The 23,489-nt window shown below is 48.2% G+C and overlaps 1 protein-coding gene across 9 annotated transcripts; it reads left to right on the forward strand.

Moving 5' to 3' along the window:
- Nucleotides 1-633: 633 nt before the first annotated feature.
- On the forward strand, nucleotides 634-23,384 carry LOC307086175 (transcription factor E2-alpha-like). 9 transcript variants are annotated; one of them, XM_079751293.1, is made up of 21 exons: nucleotides 652-1,134; nucleotides 1,229-1,372; nucleotides 3,462-3,560; nucleotides 3,972-4,044; nucleotides 8,743-8,816; nucleotides 9,019-9,093; nucleotides 10,037-10,093; nucleotides 10,210-10,345; nucleotides 11,265-11,314; nucleotides 13,221-13,320; nucleotides 13,771-13,907; nucleotides 14,477-14,627; nucleotides 15,003-15,061; nucleotides 15,195-15,273; nucleotides 16,349-16,425; nucleotides 16,885-17,058; nucleotides 17,319-17,433; nucleotides 17,525-17,708; nucleotides 18,500-18,747; nucleotides 21,779-21,925; nucleotides 22,461-23,384. In XM_079751293.1, exons 3-20 carry the CDS (start codon nucleotides 3,504-3,506, stop codon nucleotides 21,916-21,918), a joined length of 1,986 nt encoding a protein of 661 aa, XP_079607419.1. In that variant the 5' UTR covers nucleotides 652-1,134; nucleotides 1,229-1,372; nucleotides 3,462-3,503; the 3' UTR covers nucleotides 21,919-21,925; nucleotides 22,461-23,384. The 9 variants fall into 9 exon arrangements, with proteins under 9 accessions (XP_079607421.1, XP_079607425.1, XP_079607420.1 ...); XM_079751295.1 differs by lacking the exons at nucleotides 1,229-1,372; nucleotides 18,500-18,747 and adding an exon at nucleotides 21,050-21,294 and having other exon boundaries at nucleotides 634-1,134; XM_079751299.1 differs by lacking the exons at nucleotides 1,229-1,372; nucleotides 18,500-18,747 and adding an exon at nucleotides 21,050-21,294 and having other exon boundaries at nucleotides 639-1,134; nucleotides 17,573-17,708.
- Nucleotides 23,385-23,489: the final 105 nt, after the last annotated feature.

Below are 23,489 nucleotides of genomic sequence, written 5' to 3' on the forward strand. Positions count from 1 at the left end.
TTCTTGTTTTCAAACCCACATGCATGTATATCCACACACTTGTCTATATGGTCCACTCAACATGGCAGACACAGCTGTCAGTTCTTTGTTGTCCTCCAAATCCATTCAATGACTGTTTACCTGAACCATTTGTTGACTAGCCATGAGCCATTGAAACAGAACCATACGCTTCTTCCAAATTTAACGTTACAGCCAATGTCATACAGCCGTTCAAATATTAGGGTTAAAGCATTAGGGTCACAAGCACGCTAACCCCAATGGACACTGTAGTTCTAAATGCATTATATTTCCCTCGCAGTCATCTATGATATGGTATTACTACCATTCTCCTTAATTCGGCACGATGGGCATTACGTCTCACTTCCTCGCATGTGTACAACTAGAATATCACCACACCATTGTTTTTTTTTTTGGAGCTTAGACAGCGCTTTAATAGCAAAATAAAAAACAACCGTTGGCTAAAATAAGGTGGCCCCAAAGGATATCGTAGAGATGTATTTGGGCAACCCTCGTGTCGATCAAAATTTCCCTTTATCCAATTGGTCCCACGTTTGGATATTATCATTCCATCTTGTACTGGTCTGTCAGTAGGCTGCTGAGCTCTGCGCTGTCCTCTTCCGCAAGGTTACATAGATCCCCACGGGTTGCCATTATGGGAATATAATATTCCACCTGAGACTCTGCAAGTTACCCTCCGTGTTATTTAAGATACACGTGGTATGATTAAGTGATCTTTAAAATATTTTTCGTTCGGTAGGAAGTCGTTTGAAATCGGACACCGCTGATGTTTTAGCGTCCATCTCCTCTCGTAGGCTGCGCTGCGGAGTAATATGTTGTTGGAACCGACAATGTGGAGGCTGTTAAAATGTCTACTAGGAAAATGAAATCGTTACAATCGTAACAATAAGAAAATCGGAATTAACACAAGAGTTGTAATTCCACCCGGAAAGACAGTTTCGATTTCGTGACCAGGACAACAACAAGCCGATCCGGTAGAGGGGAGGTTGATATTGTTTTTGCTCATCTTCATCAAACCCACGGTCCGGAGCACGGGGAAGGATCCTATCCCCAACTTTGTTTTTCTCTACTCCAGGCGCTCATTTTGTATGTTGGATGCCCGATTATTAAGTCCAGGTAATTGTGGTTTAGAAACTAAATTATATCAAGCATGTGCATGTGAAACATAGGTTGCCGGTCGGGTTTTTAACACGCTATTGTTCAACTTAAGCGCAGCGCCCAAGTTGTCGGAGGGGCCGCCGGGGGAAGCGGGCTCTTGGATTTCGGTCCGGCCTGGAGGAGGAAGACCTCGCGTTGGTTGAGCAGCGTTTTCGCTGTACGGCCAAAGACTTCTTTGTTCGGAGGCCATAACGATGTGAGCGTTTATTAAATCGGCAGCCTGATCCGAATTGAAAATTTCCGGATGGTTGCCAACTCACTTAGGTTTAGTGAAAGCGAGCGATGCGTGGTGGTTATGGAGATATAACGCTGGTCTGGACGGGTTTAGTCCTCGATCGCTGCTTAGGACACGCGCCTACACCTGTTCATCACATTTTGTGGTTTAATGTTGTATGGCGATACTACGTTTGTGTGATTCAACAATCTACGGTGGTGTACGACGTAGTTCCAGTTAAATGGAAAAGCGGGTGTTAATTTATTTTCACCACGATCCTGGCCAGTAAACAAAATGTGTTAGCCAGTATTTATATCTACGTCGTCCACCACATGTATCCCCGGTTTGGTCAAAGGGGTAAATATAGAAATACATGTCTTATTTGATTCCTTTTTGGCCCCCCAACTTAAACTTTTGTGGACTGAGTCTTTGTGTTCATCAATGATGAAGCTAATTGTGTGTCGCTAGTGCCCTCCTCCTCCTCGGTGTGTGGACGGGCAACAGGTTTTTAAGGTCCTTCCGAAGCCTCGCTAACATAACGGTGCTTCATAAACGCATTCCCCTTTTGATAAACAATGACATACTGCTTAACGCATGGTCTTTGTTCTAGCCGCATTATTGCTATTTCAGCAATAAAACTTTTTACCAGTCGGGGTAGGCCGGAGGAGGCAGGGAGGGGAGAGACGGGGTGGGGGTGGCAAATGGAAGTTCCATTTGTTAGGAGGGGCTAAACACTTCTCCCCCATTTTGACCTCGGTTGAATGAGACAGGGAAGTTGAGGAACTATTGATCAAGAATGTCCAGATCCCTATAGTTGGATTTTAGTGAAGTATCGGTTTAAATGCTAGACCTGTTATTCAATGATATTATTACGCTTATTACTAATTACTTGATTTGGTACAACTTTAGCTGCATGGGTTTCAATTATTTAATTGAACCCCCTCAAAAGGATTGATTGAAGTGGTATACATAATTTATTGTGTGTGATCCAGTGATGGATATCTAAACCTTATTCTTAAAGTTTTAGTATTGTGAATCTGTTGGCCTATCAAGCATACATTGTTTACCTTAATTATCATTGTAAAACGTTTTTTTTTACAAGTAATAAGTTTGACTGGATGAATATGGATGGTTTATTGCAAGCATTATGCCATCTTATTGCATTGGTTCCGCCTCTTTGAATATAATAGCAAGGTTAAAATATGCTTGCTTGTGAGAGGAAAGAGACATAGTTGGCCTGGGGAATGAGCACAAGAGAGGAGTGTTTCCCCTTTGGCTGTAACCGTCTACTGTTACAAATGTGGGTTAACATAGAGGGCACTTTTTCTGATTTATGAACAAATTGAGGTATGTCATTTCTACAACAGTACATCATGGTTCGTTTTTAAAGGGGTGTTGTGTGACATTTCGACTTGTCGTTGATTTAAGACTAGGGCATTCTTTATATTTTGTTTAACAATCAACCTGTATTCTAGTTGAATAATTCAATGGTTACAGAAAGGTGATCACTGGTGAATTACAATGATGTTGATCTGTCAAGCAAATACATGTGGTAACACTATTTAACAAACTATATATATCCTGGTTGGACTTGAGGGCCAGGCTACACTTGAAAGTAAGGTACATTGAGAGCTGTTTTCCAATTTAAACTCTGTGTACCCTCCTTGTAAGCAGCCCCCCACGAGATAATCTCACGCCATGTTCCTTTTTTAAAGCAGAGAAGAAGCACCACCACCGATTGTCATATTTATTTTATAACATAGACATTAATTATGCATTCATGGCATATTCATTGGTACACAGATGACCTATGCCCTCATAGCTGGAGTGGTTGTTGGTTGTTTGTGTACTACCAACCGGTGTAATTTAATTGGCTTACCCCCTGGCTCCTCTCAAACTGACGACCGTGGATGTAATCGAGGTGTCCGCCCCGCACACACACACCCATATATATTTATTTATATGTGTGTATATGTGGTGTGTGTGTATATACCTTTTTTGAAGACAGGGTAGAGTTAACCAGCTCACAAACGGGTCCTACTAATGCTCTCCTACTCACCTCTGCCCATAGTCACTTACTGAGACTTAAAGGGCCAACGAATAGCAGCACAGAATGGCTGCTGCTGTGGGAACAGACAAGGAGCTCAGCGACTTGCTGGACTTCAGTGCGGTAAGATGCCTCTAAACAATGCTTCACTCCAGTCCAATACACAAACATACACATTATTTTAATTCATAACAAACAGTTTTTTCAAGTTACTTTTCCAATATGAACCTTCCAAGAGTTGTTAAAAAGCATTTGTAAAAGTAAAACGTCATCACATTCAGGAATTGGATAGTATGTTGGGGTGGGGTTTTGGATGGTTGTAAATCAACCTCCATTTTATTTGACTGTTCTGTTGTGACTCACATTACCATTGGCTAATTGCTTATGCAGCCTCGGCTGGTATGTGTACATTGCTTCCCAGCAGTGATAGTAGTAATAACTTGTAATGATTGTTCTGCATTCGTATCTAACCGGCCCTTACAGAGATGTTAACATCCAAGTGTATTGCTTTCACAGTTTACGCTTCCATTTCAGATGTTTGCACCGCCTGTATCAAATGGCAAGAACCGCCCAACGACTCTCGCCAGCAGTCAGTTTGGAGGTTCAGGTAAGCCTTGAGTCCGCCTTGCCACGCATGTCTGTTTACCGGCCGCCTGGTTCACTGGGGTCCCTCTCTTCGATCCACGTATGCTTTGTAAATGTGATTTTCTGTGACTTTAAAGCACACCAGCGCAGGGAGAGGCTGGGTGTAAAAACCCACATTTCCCTTTTTTCCCCTTTCCACCACCTGAAGCAGCTGTTTCAGGGCCATTATTGCTTTTCAATTATACCCCAGTAAAGTTTCCGACCATAAAGCCGGGCAGTAAGGGGCCTCTGGTATTTTTTTTTCTCTCTCTTTCACACCGGTTACACTTCCCCAACGGGACCAAATAACAGGAAACGGATCCTATCCCAACCTGTAACCCCTAACCTGTTTAGCTACTGATCACTGGCTTTAAAAAACAAACAAAAATCACACGTACTGGCCGATCCTTCAGAAGGTGGTGGGGCTGTTGGTGTTGTTCCGCTGTGGTATGTTATGGTCAACAGCGCGCCCACACCCTCCACCCCCTTCTTCCTTCCATAGGTGTCCCTTCCCTCACCTCCTCAGCTGTTGCCACTCCATCTCAATACATGTGGTTTTTGTTGTGGTTGTGGTGGCGGGGAGGGGACTTCATGGCGACAATGCAGCCTTCTTCTAAGTCCCGGGAAATTGCATTCCTGCCTTTTGCGTCACGTACAGTGTATTCCTCCCTCAGCCACAGTACCCCACAGTCCCTTGTCGGCGCTGGATCAGATCTGGTGTTTTCTTTAATTCCCAACCTCCCTAAACCTATACATAAAACCTCCTAGCTCAGGTCCTCTCCAGAAAGGATCTCCTAGGCTACCGTCCTCACCCCTTCCTGCAGTGTTTCATAGGCCTTCCCCTGGCTGCTTGTCATACCTACAAGTGGCGCAGGTTGTTCAGGTAGCAATGGAAATGAAACAGGAAATTAAAGAAGGGGGGCTAAGATGAAAGACAAGTGGTCGATTGGCCGTGGGGTGTGGGGGTGCTGGTGAGTGCGGCGAGGTGCAGGGGACGTATTAGTTATATTTCTCCTCTTCATTTGAGGGCCACTTAAATGTTCTTTTGTAGAAGGAAGGTGCTTGCTTACAAAGGAGGGACGTTCCTGCTAACAATCCAACTGCTGCTCCTGGGATTATGTCTCATGGTGCAGGGCCGGGATGCTCCCAGCCATTGGACACCAAGACAATGGGGATAGGTCAGAGAGAAGAGGCTCAACAGGCAGCTAGCATATGTGGCTCCCGGCATACGGTTTCACCGTGGAAGAAGCCCACGCCTTCAAACGTCCCGGCTGTGGAAGAGTGCTGTTCCAAGTTGACGTTGGGCCTGAAAACGTGCCAGTGTGTTGGAGTGAAATCCGAGTGTTTTATGTATTTTTTCTATTTTTTTTGTCTGTCTCGTTTCTTTTTAGTATGCCATGGACATGCATCATTAGTTTTGTTTGTATCTGCCGTGCGCAAACCAGGTTTCTCCCTATACTGCGGCTAGAGTTTTATTAGACTTTAAGTACAGCCTGAACATCTTGACGATTTATAACACAACAGTGAACCAAAAGTTAGTTTACTATCAAGCGGAGTTCCCACGTTATTCTCTATTGAAATTACATTTCTAAATGGATTTTATCTTACACAATGCCAAGTTTAACATTTGCATGCAGATTTCATTTCTGAGGGAGAAAAGCTGCACTAATGTGAATCATACAGATTTGCAACATGGCATAATCAGATGATTCTGTGTTAATTGAAATTCTTGGCAATGCTGTTTGGGCTTTACATAATATAGTCTTAAAACCTTGACAGTCCCTTGTACAAAAGATGCATGGAGCCGGGCCTCGTCGTGCAGCTAGCTTCAGAAAGAAGTGTGTTTATCACCATTGTGGGGCTCTAGGCCTATATTGTGTTTTCTGTTTAGTCTGACGCTTCTGGTGACTCACAAGTTGAACCATTCAGCGGCCAGGTTATTGTACATTGTTCAGCATTAACAATCACCCGTGTTCACTCTCTCGAGACTTCATCTGACATCATGCTTTGTGTCTTTTGTGACTCACTTCACCGGAGAGAGGGGAAGGAAGGTGTGTAGACAAAATGACACACTCAAGTTAAAGGTGCTCGGGGCACTGTCCCAGTAAAAGAGAAAAAATTAGGCGAAGAAAGTGTTTGCAAGTTCAGCCAATGTATGTGCTGTGAGTGCTGTGCTTATGTAGCTTATGACTCAGGCTGACTATCTGTTTCCAGTATATCTTCCTGTGTAATTATAGACTAGCCATGTTTTAAAGGGGCGTTGCGTAGCTGGGGGGGGAAGCGCATTGGGGCTCACCAGAGAATTTGTCTGGCCTTACTCACCCTGCTCTCCCCCGCCGTCTCTTCCATGTCACGGCCCTCTCCCGGAGAGCCCTGTGCTTTTCCTGCTCCCAAATCAGGGCCATTAGATTTTGGGAGGATCGCTGCCAAAACTGAGCAATAATGAGTATCATTTGGCACTGGGTTTGAAATGTTGCTTTGAGGTTGTGCATGTGAAATCTTCTTCCACACAAAAGCGTTTGAAGCAAATAAGGCATTTAGTGATTTAATGTTTAGGGTATTTCTGCCATTGGTTTGTCTAATTGTAGGTAATTGTTGGTGAATACTAAATGGCAATCGGGTAAAGATTTCTTCCCCATTCTCTTTGTTTTTGAATCGTATAATAAGCTATATGTTATACCTGAAAATTATGCTGATGTTATGTAAAAGAAGATGGAATTGATTTCCTGCGTTGCCTAACCCTCCCTGCCCCAATCCCCCCCACCCCATCCCCGCCATCGCTGGACAATATAGACCTACCTTTTTATAGTCCTACCAGTACCAACCCGTAAATAACGAGACTGGGTTCTAACGACCATAGTAAACAATGTTTTCTTTGTCTTTCGACTCATGGAAGTTCAACACATTAACATTGAATATTCAATATAAATGTTACCAACTGCAGCAGCAGCCAAGTATGAGTTTAGAACACATTTCTTCATATATGGATAAGTGGATAAGAGAAAAGCGAGGTTGCATCATAATGACGTGTGTAGTTGTGTACAATAGCTGTATGCGTTAAAGATATGTTGGCCTATTTGAGGATTATACATCTCATGTATTGGCAGTATAACCCCACCCCTCCACACATAGAGCACGCCTGATAAGGCAGCGTGGCAGTTCAGCTCCCTGTGGTCAATGTCTTGCTATTGTAGCCCTGAATGGTATCAGTCTCTATCTGTGTGCTTTACACCTGTCAGTTCAACCCAAGCAGCACAAAGGAGACCTAATAGCGGTGGATCACTCTTTCTATTGCTCAGTTCAGTGGCGCCGTTAATGAAACCGAGTTTGGGGAGGTGGATACGCTGCAGCTTAGAATGCCCAGCATTTAACTCTATTATCCCGGTGTCCAAAAGAAACTCATTTTTTAAATAGATTTCACTTAGCCTGTATAACCTAGATATCGTACCCCTCGACAGACACATTCACGGAATAGGCGAAATGGCCTCTTTTAAAATACACGATAAGGCTTTTACCACCTGAGCGTATTTACAGGAATTGTAAATTTGGCCGTGTGGCTGTAAACAAAGGCACAGAAATAGTCAGAAGTCAGGAAACACGGAGTGCTCTTTCTTAAGCTAATTGAGGATTGTGTACCCGCGATTTACAGCTCAAGTGAATGGCCTGGCAGGGTCCTTTCTCTCCCCGGCGTGATTGACATGCCGAGTGACAGCCAGCCATATAGAGGGAACAAGACATTGTCTCCTTCATCTCCTATTCCGCTGGTGTCATGTGCGTATAGATCACAGTTGTCACGGCAATCTAGCAGCTCTCTGCGCTCTGGACCCATCAGTCTGTTCTACTGCTGATCCTGTCATGATGCTGGCTCCCCCCTTCCCCAGCCCTCCCATACCACCTCCACCCATCCTCCACTCTCTTCCTCTCCCCCCCCCCCCACCCTCCCCTCTCCGCTTTTTAATTAGACAACAAAACAAAAATATGAATATTCATAAAGCGGAGCTTCATTAATATGCACAATTATGCAAATCAGCACGCAATTAAGCTTCAGCTTTCCCCTGGAGACGCCGAGATGCGGTGCTAGAGGAGACTGATAGAAAGGGGACAGGCAGGGATTTCTGCCTCACCAATCTTTAAAATCGCCCTCCTTTCCGTCACGATCATCTCTCCCCCCTGTCTCCCGCCCTCTGCCGAGCCGCGGCGCACTGGCCAGGAATAACATGTGTCAGGCATGTCAGGTTGGGTCCTTCTCTGGTCTCCGTTAAGTGGAACATGTGGGCAAAATAGCGAGAGAGCGGATGGCTAGTGAATGACTGTTGCCATGGAAGGAGAAAAAAAACAAAACAAGAGTGTTCAGGAGAGAGTGGGAGAAGGGAGAATGTCGAGGACGGCTCTGGAAGCCTCATACTGGGTGTTAATTATTCAAACTTCCTACAGCTCATATCCATGCGATGTGACAGCGCTGTCACCGCGCTTCCTCCCTGTGAGCCGTGAAGGCGGAGGGGCTCTCCAATTAAACATGTTTCCGAGCAGGTCACCTTCTTTCAGGCTCCCATGGAACGCCGCGGCTAGCGTCGGTTATCAAACGCTCATCGCTAACCCCCTCCCCTCTCCCCTACCAGGGTTGAGTGGCAACGCTTCAACCGCTTACCCTCCATCTCCCTCTCTTGTCTCCCCCCTCCAGGTGTGGATGAGCGGACCGGGCCGGGCCCCTGGGGGCCGGCGGAGCAGAGCAGTCCATCCTTCAGCCAGGCCAGGGTAAGCACCGGCCGGCTCCCCGCCGCCCCGGACACATGTAACACACGCACGGCGGCGTGCGCGCGGGAGGGCGGCCCCCCTCGTGCGGCGGCGCTCGCCGTGTGTGATGGAGGACGGCGGGACACCTTTTTTATATTAGTTGCAGCCAAGCCCCGTTGTTTGTTATGCTCCCTCTAAACGCCGCTCTCTGCTCCCAAAACAGGGTTACCCGGAAGGGGCCGTCTATAACGAGCACGAGGGCATCCCCTCGGCCCCCGCCTTCGGCTCGGGCATCGTCGGTAAGGACTGTTTGTTTGTTTGTTTGTTTGTTTGTTTTCAACCTGATTAAGAGCCGTCGGCCGCCGCTGATGGATGGCGCGGCGCGGCGCTAAGCAGCCGAGGAGCAAATGTTTCGACCATTGGCGCCGATAATAAGATGCATGGAGCGGGAGGGAGAGTGGACTTGCTTACCAAAGCCACCGCGCTGTCCGATGCTGTGACTGCACCATTGACTTTGTGTGTGTGTGTGTGTGTGTGTGTGTGTGTGTGTGTGTGTGTGTGTGTGTGTGTGTGTGTGTGTGTGTGTGTGTGTGTGTGTGTGTGTGTGTGTGTGTGTGTGTGAGAAAGAGAGCGAACGAGAGACATTGCAAATGAACCTTTTTCCAGGTTGCAGCCACTAATGCAGCTCATTGTGGCAGTGCGCAATTCTGCTTAGGTAGCGATGGGTGAGGAGTAGGGGGTAATCAGGGATGAGCTGGGGGGGAGGGGTCTTGTTTGCGTGTGTGTGTGTGGCAGTTTGTGCAGTGATGGGGAAAAAGGGGGTGGGGGGGCGGCAGGGAGGTGTGTGTGTGTGTGTGTGTTTGTGTGTGTGTGTGTTTGTTAGGGGGATCGGGGAGGGGGGGGTAAAGGGCACCCATGCACAAACAAGGATCACCCCTGGGGATTACTCTGGCCTATAGATTTCCTCATATGAACTGTCACGGGGAGAAAAGGGGGGTGGGCGTAATAGGCCGCGGACCATTTATGATGGGCCAATTTGTTGTTGTTTCGCCGTCCAAAGTCATAAATAGTACACATCATAAACGCTCTCTGCGGCAGATGGGAGGCGCCCAACCAAAGAAACGGGGACACCCAGATTGTGTTTTAATAGTGACATTAAAGCCCAATTTCTCTGCCATGATGACCTTATTCATTCCCCGTCTCTCTCTCTCTCTCTTTCTCTCTCTCTTGTTTCTTCTGCTGTGCGCCGCCCACCAGGCAAGGCCGAGCGAGGATCCTATCCCTCGTTCACCGCACAGGTAAAAATAATAAGCATCCACACGACCCAAGCCACCAGGGCCGCTCTTAATGTCGTATGTAGGTAGCGTTACATTATGGGATGGCCCACGTGAACCGTGCTCTCCCGTGTGCGTAGCCGGGCTTCATGCCCAGCGAGATGCCCATGCCCAGCCCCGACGCCCTGTCCCCGTCCAGTGTCAAGTCGGGCTCCCAGTTCTACCCTCCCTACCAGAGCGGGAACCCCCGCCGGAGAACCCCACAGGACAGCATGGGTAAGGGAACGTAGAACCACCACGTGTTACCGTACCGCTCTCTCTCTGACTCACACACACACACACACACACACACGGAGGCCCTTAGTTCACACGGCTGTAACAGCATGGGGGGGTGGGGGCTGTGTGTGTGTGTGTGTGTGTGTGTGTGTGTGTGTGTGTGTGTTAATGCCAGCGTTGGTTGAATGGATCTCTATTTCTTATTTGATGAATAGAATAATTGATATACAATTATTTAATTACTATAATTATTGAATGATCTTAATTTCCAATAATTACTATAATTATTAAAAAAATTATAATAGTTGGATATATATTTTGAGTGTTTAATTTGATCTAGATGTAAACAAATGTTTTCTACGTAGATAAATGTAGGTGATTTTTGATTTATTGTATTACATTTTTATAATCAATGCATTGATCTTAATAATGTTTTTCAAAGATATATATCTTTAAAACATATGTAAATATGAGTGTGGAGGTGAAATCCGGCCAACTCCTTTCTGCAGAAAAGATGGGTTTCAGAACGACTGCAACACTACCGATTCCATCTCAGTTTCCTTTTAGGCGCACTTTTCTTTGTTCTGGTTTATATTTAAATCGCCGCGTATCATCACTTCTCCTACAGAGGTTATAAATATAGGCCCGAGAAGTCTCACTTCTGCTTAGCGCAGCAGAGTGCCCTGCTATCTGGTAAACAGCGGACACGTCGCGTTAGAAATGCCTTCTTGATTAGGCGCTAATGAATTAAAAGCAGATGGATGGAGATTCCTCCAGCGGGGCTGAAGGGGAGGCCTCTACACAGACAAACCCATTCACGGCTGTGGGCCGCGCCGTCATAATGTGAGGCGTGTGCATGTTTCAAAGCGGCTGTGTCTATACTCTTGTTCTCTTCTCTCTCTCTCGCCCCTCTCCTCAGATCCCCAGCCAAAAAAGATCAGGAAGGTGCCCCCTGGCCTGCCGTCCTCGGTGAGTGCTAACAGACAGCCCCGGCTCTATCTCCTTCCACGCAGTCGCTCCCTGCCCGAGCGCCGTGCAGCGCACGGGATTACGCCCCTTTTCACATTCCACTTGGCATCCTAAGCCTTTCCTTGTGTTTTTTTTTTGCTCTTTTCTTTTATTTATTTATTTCTGGTGAGGCATTGCGAGCAGCCAGGCAGCCGCTCCAGCTGTGTGCCGGCCCAGTCGGGGGAAGGAGAGGAAGGGAACAGCCACTCTCTCAGTCAACCGCCATGTGAATTTATAGACTGCCGTAGTCCCGGCCTCTTTATTTTATAGGCACATATTTTTCCCCCGCACCCCCCCCCACCGTCGACCCGGGCGCCCTCGCCGGGTCCCCGAAGGAGAGGGACCGGTGGGGGTGGGGAGGAGAACCGCCCGCCCCCACGGCATCGAAAGAACCCAACTCTCCCTCGCTCTCTCTCCCTCTCTCTCTCCTGCTCGCTCTGGGAAGTCTATTTCCTCCCCTTGTCCGTCTCTTCCTTTCCCCCTCTTCTCCTCCCTCCCGCTCCTCCCTCTCCCCCTCTGAAAACCCCCCACCCCTCCCTCCCTCCCTCCCACCAACAACAGCCCTCCCCTTTCTTTTCTTTCTTTCTCTCCCTCCCCCATCCCTCTATCCCAGCTGCCAGTAAAGTTGGCTGCCGTCCAGGCCTCGGCAGATGGTTCAGTAATTAGGAGTGCATCTCTCCATTCCCTCTTCTCCTCTCCCCTCTCTTTCCTCTCCTTTCTCTCACTCTGTTTAATCAAATTGCAGAGGAAAAACTTCAGTTGGTTTGGATCCCAGGTTTCACATGCATAGTTTTGATACTTTTTATTTGTTCTCAGAATGGTCTCGCTTTAAAGGGGGGTTTTGGGGGAGGGGGGGGCACAGCGTTCAGTTATTTTTTTTAAAACACTCGTTTCAGTTTTTTTTATTCGGCGGCGATAAGGCTGACAAAATGTCCCCGTTTCTATGGACACGGCGGAGCGTGGCGGTGGCGCACGGCCCCCGGGTTGTTTATTGCTAAAGCGTTCCAACTTGGTGTTTGTTTAAGGGTGGGATAGGTGCAGGGCGCTCGGAGGCAGCAGGCAGAGTCCGACAAATAGAACCTGACACTGCACATCCGATACGGGCCGCTGGGGCCGCGCTGCTGCCGAACAGTTGGAGCAGAGCGCGGCCTGCTGAATGGAGTAGTAGGTCCAGACCAGCCAGGAACGCAGGGAAGAGGAGAGCCGTGGTGAATCGGGCATGTTGTGGGAGCGCCGTGTTTATTTATTTTCTCCTAATCAAATTCTGTTCCTGTGTGTGGGGGGGGGGGGGGGGGGGGGGGGGGGGTGGCATAGTAGGTTGGCCACAGATTGTAGTGTTTGCTTGTAAAAACGTAAACCCTCCTGGGTCAAGGATTTGCAGTTGGCCCTGTATCGCGGGCCAAGCTTCGGGGGGAAGTGGCACAGGTGGGCTCCACTAGGGAGGACCAGGGCCAACGGGTACTGCTCATGGTCCCAGAGACCATGATGATGTTTCCATAAACTGCAAGCACTTGTCCCGTTGAAAGTGTGGAAGGCATTGGGATGGATGTTTTCTTGTACTTTCAGTTTGACACGCGACCCTGAGAGAGTAGTGCATTTGTAGAACATTTAAAAAAATTATAAATAAGACATGAAACCAGTGATGGCAAATCTGTTGTCCTGTTTGCATTGTTTGTTTATTTAAATGCTCATAAGTGTATATGTAAGCCTTTACATAACATTATAATATTTGAGGTTATCTACAAAACGTTGGCTAAAAGAATGCGGGGGCATTTTGTTTGTTACGGCTTTTAGCTTTACGTAACAATTGTATTGTGAAAGGTCTGCTTTGGTTTAATGTGTGTTTGTGCGTGTGTGTTTATTTCAGGTGTATGCACCGGCTTCAGGGGAGGAATTTAACCGGGACAGCGCTGGCTACCCGCCCTCCAAGGGGGGCAACGCCTACCAGGCACCGTTCTACATGCAAGGTGGGTTCACGCCCGGGCTGTGCCCCCTATTTTAAAAGTCCTCCTTCCTCTGGTATTTAGTCATCAATACTCGACAAAATTGTTAAGAATTGTTAATTGTTGAAAAATAAATAAATAAATAAATCAGTTTGTGATGGTAATTCTCTGCCGCAGATGGCCGGTGAGATACAGTGTTTTGTTGTCTTGCTAAGCATATGTGTAAGCCAGTGGACTGGGTGCCGCTGCCCCAGGCCTGGGCCACCCCCAGCAGCACCCAGCACAGCCCCGTGCCCAATGACTCCCTCATGGTTGAATAAAGTCATCACCGTAATGTGACATGTCTCATATGCGGCTTTCATTGTCTTTCATCTCCTGTGGCTGGTTTATATACCTCATCCCCCTCCTCCTCCTCCTCCTCCTCTCTCTCTCTTCCCACACAACCACCATCCCCCCCCCCCCCCCCCATAACAGAAGGCCTCCATCCTTCCTCGGATCCGTGGGCGGCCGCCGGGCCGATGGTGCAGCCTGGCTACTCTGCCGTGCTGGGCAACTCCCCCCACCTGGGCCAGCACGCCCCCTTCACTGCCATCCAACCCCAGGACAGGCTGGTAAGCGCTGCCGGGACTCTCTCTCTCCCTCCCTCTGCTCGCTCTGTTGGCTGGTGCCCAGGGAGGTCTCCGGTGCCCTGGCACCCGCTGCAACATTTAGAAAGCAAGGAGGAAGAAGGAGGCGAAAGGGAGGATTCGTCGATCTCTGTTTTTGTGTGGTTACGGGCGCTGTAGGCAAGATTTAAGAGCTATCATTTGAGTGTAATTTGTTAGAAATGCCATAGCCATCCGTCAGCCATTAGTGAGTGAAATGCTCTGTGAGACGATCAGTTCCGGTCGACTGTGTGCCTGCTTCTGTATGAGTCCATTTGGATTTAAGACCGCTTCTGGCTCCTCTCTGACCCTGATTGGTTTGGGGTATCCATCTTGCCTGTCAATCACGGTTAAGCACATGGCAGAGCGAATATAACACTCAACGGTTGGGAAATGGAGAGAGGGAAGGAGCATTTATTAAGAAAATCTCCAAAAACCCGTCTCCTGCTCCCCCGCTCTCCTCCCCACTCTTAAACGGTACCTGCAGCACCTGTTTCTAAAGCCGTGTCGTGCCTCTCTTGTCATTGTGGATGCAGAAGAGGCAGCCGCTGCCCCTGTCCCCCCAGAGCTACCCGCTGCACGGCAGCGAGGTGAACGGGAGCCACCCTCCCAGCTTCCACACGGCCTCCAGCGGCTACGGGCACCCCAACCACACGCCGCCGCTCAACGGCACCGACGCCATCATGGGTACAGCTAACACCCCACCCCCCCCCCCCCGCCCTCGTCCTGGTTGTGTGTCTTGTGTTGTCTGACTTGTGTGTGTGTCTGTGTGTGTTTTTGCGTTGCATGTTTTGTGTCATGTTTGCTTGTCTTGTGCGTTGCGTGTTTGTGTCTTGCGTTTGTGTGGGTTGTGTGTCATGTGTCTTTGTCTTGTGTGTGTTTGTGTCTTACATTTGTGTTTGTCTTGTGCGTATGTATCTTACGTTTGTGTGTGTCTGGCTGGCGGTGTGTGTGTGTGTGCTTTTTATTTTTTTGAGAGTACCCTACTTGCAGAGCTGTCCCGTGTGGGATTAGTTGTGCTGGGTGTTTCTAATGCACACACTGCTCTGTTTTCCCTGGCAGCCAACCGAGGGACGGCTCCCGGAAGTTCAGGCGACGAGATCGGGAAAGCCCTGGCATCTGTGAGTAGCCTCAGAATATCCCGACTTTGAAACGCAAACAGTATAGGAAAGGCACAGAATCCGAGGACAACTTTGTTTGTTCGAGTAGAACTCCTCGTGACGGAGTGATTTTCTTCCAACCGTGTCTCTGCAGATCTATCCCTCGGACGCAACCAGCAGCGCCTTCCCTTCATCTCCGTCTCCCCCCGCCGGCTCGCCCCAGGCTATTTCAGGTGAGCACTGGCCCACAAGCACCTCTCTTATATATGCAGCCTCAAGGTCACTGAGTTTCAAGGAGACTTCCAGGCTGCCTCGCCGCTTTTCGCAGCCTCTCACCATTGTTCCTCCAAGTCCCCCATAAGAGGAGTCGATGGGAAGTGGATCTGACGTTTTTACGGCGTTAGGAGGGCTGTGTTTCCCATCAGCCTCCATGGCTCCCCTTGTCGCCTGGGAGAGCGACTCTGACTGGTTGTTGGAGTGGGCATTTGTTTTTCAAGAGAAAAATGCAAAATGTTGCAGTTGTTTGGAAAGGCAGCTGCTGGTGAATTGTACAGCGATGAGGTAATCTATCAGTGCTGGTGGCGGTGTGATTCCGGTGCTCTTCGGTCTGTGTGCCATAAATTGCGCTGTTGGAATCGGATCCGGTGGGAAGCATCTGAAACATTTGGAGTCATTACGCAGTAATTGACAATCTACTAGCCTACCGTTTAATTTTGTTGCATTTCTACAACCAAAGTAAGCAAATGAGGCCGACACTGATGGGTAAATTAGGATTAACAAAGGGGTTTGGACCAGTGAAATATATATGTTTTAATAGATGTGGTTAATAGTGTGTTAATGGTCCTTATGCTCTCTGAACAGTGCTGTTTGACGTTGGCATAAGCGGTATATTTGAATGATAAGTAACTTCTGAGGGAACATGGATCCAGCCCAGCTTGGCTGTGCCTCTGTGAGGAGCACATTCACATCCGGATCTGCTCTTTTTTTTCTTCTTTTTTTTTTCTCGGCTCTCCAAAATAAATATTTAGTCATGAAGGCATCTTGGCAATGCACCGAAGCAGAACAAACCGATTTGCATACGAGAATAAGGGGAAATGGAAATGCTTTTTTCAATTACAGAAACCATTCTTTTGAGTTGTTGGAGTGCCATTATATGTAGCCTGAGCTAATAAGCCCAAGACAAAAAACGACTTGCAATAAAGGCTGGAGATATGAATCTTAATCTTAATTTTCTCAAGCAAGTTATGGGTCCAAAGCATGTTGGTCCCGGCCAATGAAATGCATTCACTGAACTCTTGCTGTCCCCAGGCTCCGCCTCTCAGTGGAACCGGTCCTCCGGCCAGGCCACACCCTCCCCCAACTTTGAGGGAGGAATTCAAGCTCTTGTAAGTCTATATTGCTATTTCTACACACACACCCCTGCACGCAAACACACTCACACAAACTATTAGAATTCTAAACTGTGAAATGCAAACGCTTCAAATTCCAATGTGTAAATCGACTCAATGATTAAGTCGTTTTACTCCCAAAAATTAAAATAATTAACTCCGGCTTCAGGCTAGCACCGTCATCTGTCTGCCCGGTACAAGCGCTTATTTTTTAAACTTTTTTAACTCACTGAACCTTTAATGTAATCAATGTGTATTAAAATAAGGCTGTAGTGACGGTTTGAATCTAAAAACGTGTGGATGATTACACACACTAAACAAGCTTTAATATTTATTTACATCCATCACTGCTCACTGCGAGCCTAGCATCCCAGACGCTCAGCTATAGGTTGTGTGCGGTGGTGAAAAAATGGCCGCCATGGTAAACGGTCTTCCCTCTGCACACCACCTCCACAGCAGAATAAAATGGAGGACCGTCTGGAAGAAGCCATCCATGTTCTCCAGCGTCACGCCGGTGGCCAGGGAGGGCCAGGTCTGGCAGAGATGCACAGCCTGCTCTCGTCTGGCATGGGGCTGGCACAGACCTTCGGCAGTGCGGGGCTGGGCATGGCCAGTCGCCTTCAGGGACTGGTGAGGACCCCCACATAATGGACTGCTGGAGGAGACGGGCCACATGAATGAATGAATGAATGAATGAACGGAGCTAAACAAACACGAGGACGCGTGGGTCGGGCGTACGATATGTTTGAGAACAGTCCCACGTGGACGGCCGAGACGCCGTGACGTCTCCGTCGTTACTAATGCACACGACGGGGGATATACAAATTGATGTTTGTGCGGAAAACAAATGTACGCAACAAAACAACATTCTTTTTATTCCATCGTTGTAGATTTCAGGAGGCAACCACGAGGACTCTCCTGGACTGCCCTCTAGTGGCGGACTGTTGCTCAGCCAGCACGGCGCCTCCTCTGGCCAGCCGGGCTCTCAGGCCGAAGGCTTCAACGGTAAGCCTCGCGCGACGGACGCGACACTGTGCGCTGCATTTGTATCCACGCCCTGCCCTGTAGGACTCCTGTGTATAACGCTCCTCAGCAGGCCTTCCCTCGGCCTGCTCAGTGTCTTCACTGCTCACCTCTCTCCTAGGGCTGCCCGGCGGCCTGTCCCGCTCCAGCGGGGGGGACCTCAAGCGGGAGGACAAGGACGACGACGACGACAACTCCTCCATGAACGACAAGTCGGACGACGAGAGGAAGGACATGAAGGCTCGCATCCGATCCAGGTGTTTAGAGAGTCCGCCCGTTGTGAAGTTCACAGAGCTATTTATTTTGATATTATTTTTGGGCTATTTAAGTTGTTTGTATGGTTAATCGCTCTTGGTTTAATGTTTGCTGTAGAAGTTGATTTCTTTGTTCTGTAATAAGTGATGCTAGCTTAGATCTGTTGTTTAAGAAGTAAGGATAATTAATGAACTTTACACATATTTAAACTGGGGGGGGTGCTAATCTCAGTTGACTTATCTGGAAACAGGCCAACACTAAATCTAGTTAGACTTGGCGTGGCTACATGGATCTAAAAGGGGGTTTAATTCCGAAATCTGGTTGACAGTACATCTGAATAAAATGAGATGAGTGTGTCACCCGTTAGTTCAGACGTGGGTGATTTTCGGATATCCCAACTCTTAACCAGGCTAACCCGTGCAACAGAATCGTAAGTCCCTCTCAATAAGTAGATGGTTCTAAAGCAAAAACACAGCATGCCTCGTTTACAGTCAAATCAGGAACATTTGCCAGTACAAAAATGCCCCACAGACGTGATGAATATAAGTTAGTATGCCTCCTAAAGCAGTAGTTAAAGTATAATGTCATTAATTTTGAATACTTTTATGGGACTCGAAGTAGAACCTTTTACTAGAACGTGAAGAGTCATCCATTTTGCTATAATTCGAAGTTGACCAGATAAAAAATGTCTTGAGTTGCCCGTAACGCAACCCCCTAGAGTCGCCCATTCCTGGCCAACTGTACAAACTGCTATTGTTTCCTTCCCCCTCCTCTACCACTAATGCTCCGCCAGCGGGGACGATGTGGATTTGGATGACGATGACGAGGATCTGCCGGTGGAAGTAAAGGCTGAGCGGGAGAAAGAGCGGAGGGTGGCAAACAACGCTCGCGAGCGGCTACGCGTGCGGGACATCAACGAGGCTTTTAAGGAGCTGGGGCGCATGTGTCAGCTACACCTAAGCAATGAGAAACCCCAGACCAAACTCCTCATACTGCACCAGGCCGTAAACGTTATACTCAACCTGGAGCAGCAAGTCAGAGGTCAGTGGGGGTCCCGGGAAGGAGGAGGAGGGGAAGGGGGCGCTGTTCCGATCCAAAACCTCCCCGCCAGGCTTCACTTCTTTGCTTTCCTCCTTGTTGAACAGAACAACGCTTTTCCCACGCTTCCAATGTCGCTACTCAGTGCTCAGTAGATGCTAGTACATGTGCCCCTTTTTTAGGCAAGGCAAGACATGGCAACTTTATTTATATAGCACTTTTCATACACTAGGCAGACTCAAAGTGCTTCACATATGAACATTGTCATACAATAAAATAAAATAATAGATAAGTAAAAGAAAACATATGCAAAGAAATGAGTAAAATAGATCAGCATTTTAGAATAGTGCAATGTATTTAAGATCAGATCAACAGTCTCTCTGGTACCCACGTCGGGACTCCAACCCGACCTAAAGGAACTTGATCCTTTCTCTGGGACTCCAACCCGGATTCTAGTCAATTTTAAAGTACTTCTAGATGGTAGATATTACTTCAAAAGGGTGACCAGAGGACGGAAAGGGCACAATAACAAACACTCTTTGTGCCAAGTGATGTCACTTGCCATTGTTGTATAACAAGCGACATCACCGGATATCATTCCAGCCGACCGGAAGGGGCCAAAGTAATAAGCATTGTTCAGACCAGAAGTGGCTGAACTAGTCCCTGTGGGTCTGACCCGGGGCCCGGTCCCTCATTAAGGCCGCAGGGCCTCAAGCCCGCTGTGGGGCCCCAGACGAGCAGCAGAACGAGGGAAACAAAGAAGTGAAACCGCGAGTGGGTGTTTTGAGATGTGCACTCTTTCGAGAGGATTACATTCTTCCAACTGACACATGCACGCGGTGCAGAGTGCTAGGGCCCGCCCTCACACGGTGTATGTGCTTAGAGTCCATGTACCCTACAATGGACGGTCTGTCTCCACTGTGAACATGCTTCCATGTGTCTGTCCCTTAACTGAATTAACATTACCTTTTTTGTTTTCTCCTTAAATCGCGGTTCCCTCATTCCCCTTTCGCTTAGAATGTGTCTCATTGTGCTACTTCTAACAAACAACGCCTTAAACATTTAAAGACATCATAGCAAAGTGTTTAGTGTTATTAGAACAGTTGGAAGAGTCGTTTGTGTTCCCATTGTCTGTCATCGGTACACATGCTTTATGCCCTGTGCGGCTGTTAACCTTACCATGCACTGCTCTGTGTCTGGTCATCGTGTGGGACGGGTTGTCACTCAGTAGTTTGTCCTCATGTGTGTTAACCTGCATTCCACCTTAACTGCAGTTTCCTTCTCCTTGCTGCATGCCCTGGCACTCTCCAAACGTTTCCTCCCTTTATTTTTATTTGGCCTCTCAGGGGCCTGTACTCGGTACACAGATTTCCATTCCTTCATCCATCTCCCCCACCCATCTCTCTCCTCATCTTCCTTTCGCAGATGGCAGCAGATTCCTCCTCTTCCTCATCCTCCAATAAATACATCGTCTCTCCCCCTGATGTATTTAACACAACACCACAAGTCTCTCCCTTCGGCTTCCTTTTCATGGCCTTGTCTGTGCGCTATATCTGGCAGAGGGTGTCGCTTCCATCCTCGCTCCCTCCCTCATCCCCTCTCACCGCCCTTTTTGACAGTGCCCACAAGCCCTTCTCCATCTCCCGTCCTGACCTCGGCGACCAGCAGAACCGCTGACCTTTTTTTAAAGAAAAAGTGGTTGGGCTCGACTACCAATGTGTCAGTCCTGGTCCAAATTAATTAGAATATTTCTGTCAGGCCCGAGGGGGAAAAACAAACCCTGCCTGCTCCTCTCCTCAAATCACACACAGAGACGTATTGGCCGAGAACAATTGCGTGTGCGTGTTTGTCCGCGACAGCAGCAGAACTGGACCTTTTGGTCGCAAAAGGCTGCTGGTCTGTCGCTTCCACACCAGGTACAGCCGAAGAAGCGATGTCCTCAGTTTCCACCGCTCCGCTCTCCTGCCACACAGCACGCCTCCGCCAGATTCTTCAGAGTCCACCGCTTGAGTCATACTTGGCTAGACATAAAGGACCAAATCCGTAGCCAGTAACAACACGGGAGTTTCTTCAGCACCAAGTAGCAACAAAAACAGAAACGACGGGCGTTGGGGTGGGGGGTGGTGGTGGTGGTCGCGGTGGGGAGTATGGTAAGGCAGGCCGGTGTTTAGGGAGCGAGGGCGGCATTAAGGGCGCACATCTGAGGCCGGGCGAGGGGAAAGACGCACGGGTAAGGGGGCAGATGCGAGGCTGTGGTTTGGGTTTGTTAACCAGACCTTCCAAACCAACCCTCTCCTCCCAGCAGCAGCTGCAGCGTGGTCTCGGTGGCCGACGAGAACATGACTGCCGAGGAGAAGGAGCAGCGGGAGCGCGAGCGGCGGCTGGCCAACAATGCTAGGGAGCGGGTGCGCGTGCGCGACATAAACGATGCCTTCCGAGAGCTGGGCCGCATGTGTCAGCTCCACCTGCAGAGCGACAAGGCCCAGACCAAGCTCATCATACTGCAGCAGGCCGTCCAGGTCATACTGGGGCTGGAGAAGCAGGTGCGAGGTAGGTCCCCCGCCCCCGTCTACTGGAAGGCCTTCCAGATCGCCCCAGAACCCCACCCAGCCCATCTCGTGATGGCTGGTGTGCGAGACGTGCAAAAGGGCGCAGAGAGTCGTCGGACTGCTCCCCCGCCACACCCTCTCACCCAATTCTATCCGACTACCAATAGGAGATGCTCTGCGTCCACACCTAACCCTCATCTTGACTTGCTTGAGCCATCCTCTGCCACCCCTTCTCTTTTGGTTCACCTGGAGGAACAAAAGCCTAACGAATGGGGAAGAGAGGATGAGCCTTTCTGCTCTTCTGCTGCCATCTCTCCTGACCGTCTTATGTTCCTACTCGCTTCTCTTTTGCTCTGTCACATTTTCTGTTCATTCAGTGCTGCCATGTCCCAGCACTCCCCCGTAGCCCTGCGATGATCATTATAGACGCGCTGCCACCGCTGTCCAGTGTCTTGACTTTTCCTTGTGTGTCCTTCTCTCCAAAGAGCGTAATTTAAACCCAAAGGCTGCGTGCCTGAAGAGACGGGAAGAGGAGAAGGTGTCGGGCGTGGACTCCCAGATGCAGCTGGGGGGCGGTCACCCCGGGCTAGGAGGAGATGGACACAACCCAGTGAACCATATGTGATTCTCAGGTGCGTCCACCGTAAGATCTGCTGCTTTTCCGCGCTTAAACTGAGGCGCACCGTGCCGCGAGCTTCACCGCGTGACTAAAAAGCGAGCGCCTCAGAGGGGAGGCTGTGTGAACGATGGGCTCGTCTGCAACCAATTCCGTTCAACAGTATGGCCATTGGGCTGACTGGTTCACGGCTGAATAGGTTGGCCTCACACTAATATCCAGAGGATCAGTCATTTTGCTGTCTTTGTTTGGTTTCCAGTGTTGCCGCCACTGGGTGTAGTTTTATACACAAAGGTAGCTGACCCATTATAATGACTCTTGGTTGTGGGCTATGATCTGAACTAGATGTCCCACCTACTCACTAGACTGCCAACCTGTAAGAGAAGTATTTTGTCCTTCACAGGGTATGTTCACAATTGCTCAAAGCACGTTGTTTATGAACAAGGCCATGGAAAAGCAGCATTACGCATTATTACACAAATTTAGAAAGAATGTATATGTTGGGCAAAAACCTAAGACTAATCCTGTTTTTTTTTCTTCTTGCCTTGCAGTTCCTGTTGATTGTACAGCCCTTAAAACATGTGGCCTTAACCTATTATCATGCATTACAGTGCGTGTTAAAAAAAAACAGAAAACAAATGGAAAACACGGACACACACACCTCATTACCGCAAAGCCAGTGGCCACATTCCTGACCATGAATAAGAGAGTATCAAGCACATTCATCGAAAGAGTTTTAGGAGTCTTGACAATTGCAAATCTGTGAACTCTGAAGGGACATTTTTTTGGAGACTTTTTGAAATCGGAACATAATGAGGTCCGGTCTACCGGTTATGTTTTTTTTTTTTTTTGTAAGACATTTCAAAAGAAAACAAAAGTTGGTTTCTTGTTGGGAGCAAATTGTGTTTGGATCAAATAGTACTTTTGGATAAATTGCTCAATTGAGCAAGTTTGGGATCTGTATCCTTGGATAGTTATTCGGCATTCCCTTTGGAACAGGAGGTCTTACATTCATTACAGGCAAAAGAGGACACCAGAGTAAATCATGTGTTTGAATAATACCTGTTGTAATGTTTGCCTATTTTAGGCATAGTGTTTGGTCATGATAAATTTACAATAATTTTCATTTCCCCCTTAAAAGATGACTGAAATATGGATGTAGGTTTGGAGAGACAAGGCCATAATAGCATTTGAAATACTGGACAGAGATGCTTCATCTTTTGTGTGCGTGTGTGTATGCTAGTCACTATTGGCTGTAGATTGTTTTTTTTTAAGATAAAAAAAACTGAACTCTGCCAGTCACGGACTTAGGTATTTGTTATTTTAACCATCGGTACCCCCAACTATTACGTCCCGGCCATCTTTTAATGTCACTGCCATGGTTATAGAATGGAACGACTGCCAGAGAGGGATACACCACCGACCGCGACAAGAGGGAGGACTCGTTACCAGTGGAGCTTCCCGCTGATCACATGGGGGGAGGGGGAGGGGTGGGTGGGTGGGTGGGTGGGTGGGGTTGTGTGCATGCGCACGCCATTTGGATACTGCTGCTGGACGGAGACGAACGCAACGCAACGTAA

This window comes from Pollachius pollachius (genome assembly GCF_949987615.1).
Source record: "Pollachius pollachius genome assembly, chromosome: 14".
Classification (NCBI taxonomy): Eukaryota; Metazoa; Chordata; class Actinopteri; order Gadiformes; family Gadidae; genus Pollachius; species Pollachius pollachius.